The sequence below is a fragment of the Toxotes jaculatrix genome, chromosome 21, assembly GCF_017976425.1.
Source record: "Toxotes jaculatrix isolate fToxJac2 chromosome 21, fToxJac2.pri, whole genome shotgun sequence".
NCBI classification, from domain to species: Eukaryota; Metazoa; Chordata; class Actinopteri; family Toxotidae; genus Toxotes; species Toxotes jaculatrix.
Genome location: NC_054414.1, coordinates 15,761,939 through 15,772,434, shown reverse-complemented (window position 1 = coordinate 15,772,434; position 10,496 = coordinate 15,761,939). Strand labels below are relative to the sequence as shown.

General features: G+C 42.4%; 2 protein-coding genes across 2 annotated transcripts; both read right to left on the bottom strand.

Moving 5' to 3' along the window:
- Positions 1 to 332: 332 nt before the first annotated feature.
- Positions 333 to 4,291, bottom strand: LOC121175648 (5-hydroxytryptamine receptor 3A-like). The gene is made up of 10 exons (XM_041029458.1): positions 4,228 to 4,291; positions 3,382 to 3,542; positions 3,083 to 3,127; positions 2,852 to 2,961; positions 2,241 to 2,410; positions 1,962 to 2,119; positions 1,348 to 1,558; positions 1,054 to 1,227; positions 690 to 766; positions 333 to 569 (listed from the first exon to the last, which is right to left on the bottom strand). Exons 1-10 carry the CDS (start codon positions 4,289 to 4,291, stop codon positions 333 to 335), a joined length of 1,407 nt encoding a protein of 468 aa, XP_040885392.1.
- A 448-nt stretch (positions 4,292 to 4,739) lies between these two features.
- LOC121201476 (5-hydroxytryptamine receptor 3A-like) lies at positions 4,740 to 9,580 on the bottom strand. Its single transcript, XM_041067330.1, has 10 exons — positions 9,471 to 9,580; positions 8,974 to 9,134; positions 8,837 to 8,881; positions 8,512 to 8,621; positions 7,916 to 8,085; positions 7,579 to 7,739; positions 7,007 to 7,217; positions 6,753 to 6,917; positions 6,583 to 6,668; positions 4,740 to 6,357 (listed from the first exon to the last, which is right to left on the bottom strand). Exons 1-10 carry the CDS (start codon positions 9,508 to 9,510, stop codon positions 6,139 to 6,141), a joined length of 1,368 nt encoding a protein of 455 aa, XP_040923264.1. The 5' UTR covers positions 9,511 to 9,580; the 3' UTR covers positions 4,740 to 6,138.
- Positions 9,581 to 10,496: the final 916 nt, after the last annotated feature.

The window sequence follows — 10,496 nt, the reverse complement described above, 5'->3', positions numbered from 1 at the left end:
AGCCAGTCTTCTGTTGTTTTTCAAAGTCCGTGGCTCTTTGTGAAACCACAAACAAGCTGTTTAATTTCAACTCATTACAGCGGTGAGTTCATAACACAATTTAAGCTACTAATACCTTTAAAGCGATTGTTGGAAGTCACCTTAATAAAGTAATGCACAAAATCCGAGTAGGTGTCAAAGGTGAGAGCTTCTGTCAGAGTCACACTCACAGCGCAGCAAGGCTGCGCTGTTTCCAGCAAACATTACATTTTAAGCTTGAAAAAAGACAAGAGAGACAAAGGAAATCATAAGAAAAAGAAAGAGTTAATCATGTTTTCGTTATGTAGTATCGATTAATTCTCGTCACTGCTCCATTTCAAGAAGAGGAAAGTTAAAAACCCACAGTTCAATGCGACATAGAAAGCAACAAAAACCCTGTTGAATCTTTTAGCGATTCTGGTCCAGGAGCCGTGCGTGAACCTGTTGTTCTTGCTGTAGAGGAGCAGAGTCAGTGTTTTCTCCATCTGCCTCAGCTCATCTGAGACCTTTTCCAAGGCTCTATTTTCATCCACCATCTTGCTGGTGTTGTGCTGCAAAAGTGGTTTAGTAGACTTGTTTAGACAATTATGGGCCGTAACAGCAGTTAAATTGTGGCATTCAGCATTTGTGTGTCCATTATGATGACAATTAAAGTACAATCCAATTCTAACCTCTTTGGTCACGGACAGAAGCTCAGATGGACTTTCATCATCGTAGACATGCAGACTCTGCATCTGATTGTCCAACTCTGAAAGGACCGTTTCATGTTTTTAATTTTTATCAAAAATTCCAATTCAATCAATATGATTAAGAACTATGAATTAATTAGATAAATAACTAAAATGAATCATGATAACAGTAAAAGGATATTAAGAGGAGCTTTTCTGACTCCAGCCACTGGCCATGACTAAGTTTGTGTTAAGTCCTGGCATGATGTTTTCTAATTCATTGTATTTACATCATATTTTACATCATTATTAAACAGCTTTTCAATCAAGTTCCAGGTCAGCTGGTGCAGCTGGCTCCTGGTCTCACCTCTGTGGCATATGCGGAAGTCGGTTTCGCCCTGTGTCCTACAGCCCTCAGTCAGGTGTGGGTCTTTGTCTGCCTTGTTGCTTTGGTGTAAGTCTTTCTCCATCAGATACATCACCACAATCGTCTCCAGGAGGCTGAGCATCATCAGAGCAAAGATCCCAATGCAGTAGACCGCTGAAGGGAGAAGTCAGCTTCATTAGTGCGGATAAACAACAACACATTCAGTCTGTATATGAGCTGTTGCTGCTCCCAGGAAATACGGTCCAATGAAATCAAACCCCTGAGCTTCTTTACCTATGAGTGGGATTTTGTCTGATGAAGAAGGCAGGATGTCATTCAGAATAAGCTGCATCACAGTGACAGCGAGCAGCACAGTGACCTTAAAGCTCAGCTTCTCTCCCCCTCTGTTTGAGATCATGAAAGAGGCCAAGTCCAGACACAAGAAGAACAGGACCGGGAGTAGGAAGTTGACGATGTAGAAGGCCGACCTCCTCTTCATGTTGATCTGTGAAATGATGTTTGAGGTTCAGGTGGTTGATAAGCCCACTCCTGCACGTCTGAGAAACTCAACTGAAAAAATACTGTGCAGCGACAAACAAGTTTACTCAAGTAAAATGCAGAAAACTGTACTCCAGTAAAACAGGACAGGCAGAAGACAGGCTGGCGGATTATTATATTTCAGATCCGTTGAAGAAGTGAAACAAGGAACAAAATAAGTAAAGGATGATGGACAGGACAGGACAGGGATGGAAAGAAAAACAGGGACAGAGGGAAGGACAGAGGGATAGAGAGGAAATCAAGTCTGTCAAAATGAAAATAGAAAAGTGGAATTACAATCTGCATTTAAATCAAGTGATTGATGACATGTTAGTTTCTATCTGAGTACATCTGTATCTAGTTGTACCCACAGTGTAAATGATGATGTCTTGTTCGTGTGAAAAGTTGCCTTTGTTTGTGGTGACATTCATGTTGATGAACAGCCATTCATACTGGGTCCGCATCACATCCTTAGAACACTCCGTGGCCTCTGAGGATACGTCGCTTGGACGGAGCCGAAGGTCCCTGACTGAGGTGGCAGGCGAAAAGCAGACAGTGAGCTGGCGAAAGCTTGATTGACAGAGGAGCCAGGAAACGTACGTTACCTGGGCTCTGGGTTTGTGATTCAACACAATTTGTCATGCTCTCACCAGTGTGTATGACGGACTTGAAGGAGAGGTTGCAGCTCTGAGTGTCAAAGGGGAACTTGTAGGTGTGCATCCTGCAGGTGCTGACCAGCACCAGGTCATTGTGGATTTCGACGTCACCTTCATTGTTGATAGTGATATAAGGACTCGGAGGAGCTTTGTCCCTCTCTGTCCTGTAGGAAAACATGTGGAACACGCATGACGGCAACTGCTTCAGGATGCTTCAAAGACTGGATATGCACTAATATCGACACAACACTGGTGCTCAGTCAAATTTAAAATCTGTATACAAGCTCAGTGGTGATTTAATCACACGTAAACGTGTTAACATGCTGTTGCAATTCAAATTGGAGCGCATGTTTGACAAATGTCAGATGTCTTTCTGCGGTTGTGTGGACAAATTCTAGTTTTAAGAACTGTTTTGAGGGTTCAGATTAGATTAGGTTCAGGTCAGGGTTAGGGTAAGGGTAAGGACTGAGGTTAGGCATTTAGCTGTGACGGTTAAGGTTGGGGTAATGCAATGCATTATGTCAATAAGCGCACATTAAGAGAGAGTGTGTGTGTGTGTTTGCGTGTCTCTGAATGTGAGCGTGTGCAGACACATTTATACTTGCATTTCTTCAATAGTGAGATCTGGCTTCCACAACATCTCAGCGGGAAGAGAAACATTATCAATACCACAAAACTGTTCTGGATCCCAGGAAATGTATTCATTTTTCCACCTCTGCAGGAGAAAACGAGGCAAAAACAGGAGCAAAAACAGAAAAATAAAAGTGAGAAAGATGGACACAAATGAATACAACTCTGAGAAAAAAAAATTAAAAAGATAGCAAGATGGCACTCACCATGACAGTCCACACATAAGGAATGAATTTTTGTTCTTTCTCAACCTGTAAACAAAGAAATATGTGTGAAAACCCTTCCTGCCAGAAAACAGGACAGTACACTCACACCTCAAAACTGTGATAATGATCAGCTGCAGCATCAACAACACTGTGCTCATGAGCATCGAGATCCTGCAGGATCACTCTCATTTGATTTGCGTTGTGTCATTTAAAATTTGGTTGCAATTGCACAATAAGGACCAACACAGTTACTGGTAACCATGATGATCATCTGAAAAAAAAAAGCTTTAAGCACTTACCACATCTAGAATGGCATAGATCAGAACCTCGAGCTGCACCAGTGTGTGGTTTTTGTAGTTTTTAACAGGCCGGGTCACGAAGTACTGCTCATTGGTTTTGGTCAGGTTGAGGTAGTTTAAAACATCCTGATAACTGCAGCTGTCCTCAGAGCACATCCCATCTAATGCAAAAAACATGAGGACACTTTCACTGTAAGACAAATAAGTCTTCAGAGCCCTGGTGTTTGTCTGGACATCAGAGTTACTCTGTGTGATCTTAACGTTCATCTCCGTGGGTGGGAGTCCACTGCTTCTGAATTAATCATGGACCAAATATCTGCAGTAATATGGTCATTATGTGATGGGTGTGTGAATTGTTGCAGTCGTTTAAGGCCAAATGGGGCTCTCTATCTCTATTTGGACATTGTATAAATACATATAAAAAATAAATATGAACAGTGTTATCTTATATAATGTCTAAATACATTTCCTCTTAATTGTGTTAGCAAAGTTCTTTCGTAGTATTATTTTTCGTTCACAGTACTATTAGTTTTGTGTCCCTCTCCTATTATTGCTATGATAAACTTTTGAAAATGTCATTAAAATATTTTTTACGGTTTTGGAATAAGTCAGATTCACAGTAAAACCCTCACACAGGTTATTCTCATCACTAAAAACACAAAGTAGACACATGCAAGTGAAAAAACACACGGGAGGGCAAGTCTGAACATCAGTACATCTTTTCTCTTTCTTACGATTAAAACCGTCAGCGCAGTTTGATTAAATTCAGAAGACAAACAAGCAATGTTCAAAAAATAAATTCAGCCTTCCCCTGCATGTGTCATGCTAAACACTGTCCAAGCTTACCTGAGAGGAAGAGCAGGAAGAGGAAACCAGCAAGCATCATCACTGCAACACCTGTGGGAGACATCTGTACATGTGTATCCCTGTCTTCTCAGTATTGTCTGGAAATGTCACCAAGTACGTTGCAATAACATGACTGCCTCGTGCTGGAAGAGGGGCTGGACAAACTGAATGACCAGACATTAATGTTGTTGTTTTTTTTCTTCTTTCCAAATCCCATTAGTCTAATAGTCATCCGGAGACATCACTCCCACATCAGTCACCACAGCATCTCTCAGTGGTCTTTTAGGAGAGGCAGTAATGATTCTGGAGGAGACAAAAAATGGACTGTTTAAAGGGGCCTTGTGTAAAAATTGTCCACCTGTTGAATCCAGACTCAAAATAAATAACAAATAGTGAGCAGCATGTTACCAGAAAGTTGGGGTGTCCACCCCTGGTCCTCCCCCTTCTCCCTTCCCCTGTGCCATTTTCAAACTGGTTATCAGGCATATTTGGACAAATCTCAGGGATTTTGCTCATACTTTTTATTTTTATTATTATTCATTTTTCGTGGTAAGTATAACACATTTTGCATCATTCAGCAATGACACATCGCCATTCTAACAATCCCCAAAGCTACTTTCAATCAAGTGCACAAGGTTGTGGGTATTATAGAGTAATTAGATCCAAACTTCTTCCAGACAACTCTGGTTTGACTCCTTCTGGAAAAGAGCAGAATTATCAAACAGAACATGAAAATTCAGCTGTCTGCAAAAAGTAGAGCACACCACCTAGTGGTGGCACAGAGATGCTGTCAGAGGAAGCAGTTGGGATCAAAATTTAAATTTAAATTTGACACACTGAGCTTAGCAGATGAGCTTATTAGTGTGCAGGAAATATTTGACTCCTTAATATGTTAACAATTAAAAATGACATCAATGGACATGTGGGAATGAATCCCAGATGCAAGTACTGCAATATGATGGCAGCGGTAGTGGTTTGTTCTAAAATGTTATTTTCATCGTAACGGATAAAATGGCTTAAATTCACCACACTCTGCTTCAACTTTCCTGCTCTTCATGCAACTGATCACTTGCATTTCAGATAATTAATTAAAGTCTTTTCTGTTCATCATGTCAAAACACAACAGGGGGAGTGAATAACTTCTTCTTTGCCTCCTCTTGTTACTGAGCGGGTGTGCTCTACAGTGACAGCAGCCTCCTTTCTAACGGCATGTTGGTGCCGTGCTAATCCTGATAAACGCGCCGCTATCAGGACATCGGACATAGGATGGACCTGATTGGTTTAAAACCTGAGTGACTGATGAGCTGTGAGGTGAAGGAAGACTGGAACAGGACAGCAGGGAACGACCTGTGAGTCTGAATGAAGAGGGAATGTGAACATTTACAGTGTAAAAAATATGGCAGAGTGTGTTTACCAATCTTGTCAAAGTGAAGGATTTGAACAGGAAGCAGCACATTTTTCCTGATGTTAATCTTTTGCAGTTGATTGTCCTGATTAGGTTCAGTTTCTTTCTAATTTTGTTTTTTTCTGCACACAAGATTTTGGTCGTGATCACATCGAGGTGCATCTCAGGGGGGACTATTAATCCTCTACATCATAAACCACTGGACACAGCTGCACCTTCAGTTTTACAACTACATCAGTCATTTTAAATGCTCATTTTTAAAACTCTTATTGTGCTTATTCAACATTTTGAAGGCCCATTTTTCAGCCTACAGATGGATCGTAAATCAATCTCAGCTAAACCACATAAAGCAGATTCACAACAAGAAGAACACAGACAGCACCTGTAGATTTTACATTGTGCTTACACAGAGAACTGACTAACTCCAATACAATAACAAGTCATATTCTCACACTGAGGGCTTACAGTACAGAAACTGAGAGACTACAGACTAATATTGCACATTTCTAGATGCTCCATTCATTAAAGATGAGGGATAGAAACAGTGACGCAGTGGCGACATAGAAAATGAAGAAACCTCTGTTGATTCTTGTGGCCCAGTGGGTGAACTTCCCTCCCTCCTCTCTGGGGCTGAGGTGCAGAATGAGAGTTTTCTGCATCTCCTCCAGCTCCTCCAGGATCAACAGCAACACATGAGACTCTCCTGATCGAATGCTTTTGTTCACCTGCACGCACACACACGAAGCCATGTTAGGGACGCCATGTCAGGCTGAAATCTGTGGGCGTAAATATATGTAATTTTGCTGCATCATCATAACAGTGTTGACTGATGCCTCCAGGCCTCCAGGCACGGTCTTCAAGAAGACTTGTAAACACGCTTATAACGACTCAAGGGCTCAGATTTGAACCTGTTGCATGTAAAGACTGCGTGTGTCTCTATGATCCTGTACCTCTTCAGCCACAGGCAGCACTTCATGCTGTTTCTCACCGCCGGACACTTTGCAGATGCACGAACAGCAGGGATGTCTTCTCTCCTCTGAAAGCAGTCGGCAGGTTTGACACAACACAATGACTGTACACTGCTCCTGAAAACTGCTCTTGTCTGTGATGTGGGTCTCACCTGAGTTGCAGCTATCGATTTTGAATTTTTCCTGTTTGTTCTCATAGTCGCCCTTCAGCCGGAGTTTCTTGCGGGAGGCAGAGTCCTTTTCCATCAGATACGAAACCAAGATCGTCTCCAGCAGACTGAACAGCATCAGAGCAAAAATCACAATGCAGTAGGTCGCTGAGGAAAGGAAACGGGCAATGACCACTTTTTGTTTGAGGAATCTTTATCTCCTGCCTGTATGAATCATAATTGCAGGGTGTGTGTACCTATGAGTGGAGTCTTGTTGGACATGGAGGGCAGGATGTCGTTCAGGATGAGCAGCAGGACGGAGATGGCCAGCAGCACGGTGACCTTGAAGCCCAGCTTCTCTCCCCTGTGGTCTGAGATGAAGAAGGAGGCGAGATCCAGACTCAGGAAGAACAGGATGGGCAACAAGAAGTTGATGACATGGAGGAGGGGCCTCCTCTTCATGGTGAACTGGGAAAACAGGTTCAAGGGTCAAGCTGGATCAATCAAATGACAACAGAAATTACCGACTGGCATTTCTGGATTAGTTAATTCATTAGCTCTTGAATTCATTTTAAAGTTCAAATGAGCAGATTATCAAAATTTGTTCTGTTCATTTACACTACACGCCCGATTTACAGTTCAAGAACACAATAAAACCAGCAGTATGGTTTAATGCTCTGTATTCTCTGCATTCTGACTCTGGAGTGTACTGGAGGGATGAACACCCTTCTTCTAAGAGATATTCCTTTATTTAGTGTTTTGACGATGGTGATGTGAAAGGTTTTCCTGTAATTTGTCACCCGACTGTATCTCTCCCTGTGTTGCGTACAGTGTATGTGATCAGTTCCCACAGCTTGTCGTCAAAGGTGTAATTGTGGCTGGAGACAGACAGTTGGAGGAACTCCCACTCTCCCTGAGAATGCATCACCTCCTGGGAAAACTGAGTGGCCCGAGATGAGTTGGAGAAAGGAAGGAGCCGAAGTTCATTAGCTGTGGTGAGAGAAGAGGGGGGAGACTTTGGGTGAAAGTGAGTATAAAAACATCTTGATCACAACCATGGAACAGGTCTTTGGGACAGACTCAAACGACTGAAAAAAGACTCAGAGAGACACAAAACACCTACAAAGACACGCACAATGACACAAAATGACCACTCTCTCCCTCACCAGAGTGCACTTCAGAACCAACAGTGATGCTGCATCTCTGCGTGTCGAAGGGGAACTTGTGGACGTCCATTTTGCAGATGCTGACCACCTTGGTGCCCTCGTCAGTAGAGACCACGCCGTTGTAGTGCACTGTCATATAGGGGTTCTGAGGGGATTCATTTTTCTGCATCCTGTCACAACAAACACAAAATCTTTTCGAGGAGTGTTTGTGGAGCGTTAAACCACACGGTATTTCATATTAATCATTAACTCAATCAACAAATGACGGACGTCCACCTGCCACCGCTGCAGTGTGACGTGTTTGCTTTTTGCTGCTCTAACAATAGCTATTGTGCGTCAGTCATTCAGCTAATTTTAAAGGAGCCATACGTAGTTTGTTTGTATGTGGTTTCTTTCATTAAAAGACACAATACAGCAGAAGAAGCTAATTTAAACTATTTAAGTGGTGTGACTTGGTACGCACTACCAAGGCTAAAGTGTCCCCCAGATGAGACGGTGTATTATTAAAGGTTAAAGTAAATTCCCCAAAATGTCAAACAATGTCTGTGAATCTTTAAACAAACTACACGTAGTGTCTGCGTGTGCTGCTGGCTCACATCTCATAGATTAAGATGTCTGGTCTCCAAAGCATGTCTTTAGGAACTGTAATCTGAGTTATGCCACAAAACTGAGCGGGGTCCCATGAGATGTGTTCGTTGTTCCACCTCTGCAGTAAATAAAAGGTGAATTTTCAGGAAAAAAGAAAAGAAAAAGAGAAGAGACGACATCACAGACACATTTAAAATCAAATACAGAACAACAGGTGACCAACCAGTGCATTTAAGAGTCACAGATGAAAAGAAGTGTCTGCTGATGTGAGAGGACATTTTTCATTTGGATAATAAAAATGAGAAGCTATAAACATTCACTCAGTCAACTCACCACTGATGCCCAGAGAAAAGGAATGAAAGTTTGTGTTTTCTCAAGCTGCGAATAAACATGCACACATCAGAACAGATCAGCGGCGTGGCAGCATTCAGCAGATGAATCATACACCAACACAGGGACGCAGCACCTACCACAGCCAGGATGGCGTAGAGGATGAAGTCCACCTTTACTATGGTGGGGTGCGTGTGGTCCAGTACGGGCCGAGTCAGTTTTAACACACTGTTTTCTGTGGTCAGGTTCAGGTAGTCCAGAACGTCATGGTAACTGCAGACTTTCTTAGAGGACACCCCACCTGTGCCAGACATACACAGCAGTGTCCTCACAGCAACTGAGTGAAAGAAACAACTTAAAACAAGCAAAGGTGTAAGACTTTAAATATGTGTCCTCCTGTGGCCACTTATGGGTGGTCACATATAGTTGTAAATACATCAGTAAACACTTATATCTGCTTAAAACTACAATGTAGTGTGTTATAAGCCATTTCATAGATGTTTACATTTGCTTATGAATTCTAAACAGGCAGACTTGAAGTAAACTGCAGCTGGAAATGGAATTAATTAGACATTTTTTTCTGAGGTTCAAACATTCGAACACATTTCAAACATCGTCATATAACACAACGTCTTACCTGTGAGGAAGATCAGGACGAAGAAAACAACAGGCATCATATCCACAGCTCTGTGTGTGTATGTCTGTGTGTTAGAGTAGCTTCCAGCCGAGTGTGTGTCCCTGCTGTAAGACCGCTGTCCTTTGACTTGAGCTGAGGAGGGCTGGGCACAGTGAGCGACTGCCTGAAATGAGAAACCCCTCCCTCAGTGGACAGCACGGATGCACGCTGTAACTGGCTTACAGAGGAAGAGAGGGGAATTCAGCACATATCAAACCTGGCTTTGATTTTAAAGGCAGGTGAGACCCAAGGTGATTGCCTTAACGGGTGAGTAACAGGTAATAACACTAAGGGAAAGGCAGGCGGAGAGGATTCATCCTTCTGAAAGCACAGATAACTTACAGCTTATTTGACGGTGGTGACCGAAGCACAGTGGGTGTACAGTTAAGTTCAATTACAACACAGATGTTTACAGTAGCACATGCAGAGCAGCGCACAACAGATGAGAAAATTCAATTAGAGAGGAACTAGCTGACCGATGTGGTAATGACATTATGAACGCTGTCCCCATTTAAAACCACTCATTCTCATTAGCGCCGCACTCACTGTCGTTGCCTGCCAGTCCCACGGAGGCGTGCCGAGCACTACAGCCGATTTACCACTTTCTTTTTGTGCTCTAAGTGACTTGAAAGACGGAGTTTTGATTCACAAAGTGTTTTTTTATATTTTAATGGACTTTGTTGGACAAACATATAGGGGTTGGCATTATGTTTTTTTTATCAATTTCCCATCAGCTGACTGATCAAGTCATTGTTTCAGCAGCACAATCCATTACTTATTCTGTTCTGTTGGTGATTGTGAGGCCTGAGAAGATATTTTTACTGGTGACAAATATAAAAACTAAGCTCCCTGTTGGGAAAATGCTGCATACCAGGGTTTTAAAAATGACTCTGTAAGACTGTGAGTTGAGTTTCAGTGATGTTGACCATGTTAGGAAACATCTCAGCAGAGTTTTGTGCTCAGTGACATCAACCAAAACACAACCCT

Coding starts and splice junctions, on each gene's coding strand:
- LOC121201476 (XM_041067330.1), bottom strand. CDS start 9,510: ATGATGCCTGTTGTTTTCTTCGTCCTGATCTTCCTCACAG. Junction 8,882..8,973: donor TCTACGCCATCCTGGCTGTG/GTAGGTGCTGCG, acceptor GTTTATTCGCAG/CTTGAGAAAACACAAACTTT. Junction 6,358..6,582: donor TGCTGCCTGTGGCTGAAGAG/GTACAGGATCAT, acceptor GTGTGCGTGCAG/GTGAACAAAAGCATTCGATC.
- LOC121175648 (XM_041029458.1), bottom strand. CDS start 4,291: ATGTCTCCCACAGGTGTTGCAGTGATGATGCTTGCTGGTTTCCTCTTC. Junction 2,962..3,082: donor CTTATGTGTGGACTGTCATG/GTGAGTGCCATC, acceptor TTTCTCCTGCAG/AGGTGGAAAAATGAATACAT. Junction 2,120..2,240: donor CAAGTCCGTCATACACACTG/GTGAGAGCATGA, acceptor CTGCCACCTCAG/TCAGGGACCTTCGGCTCCGT.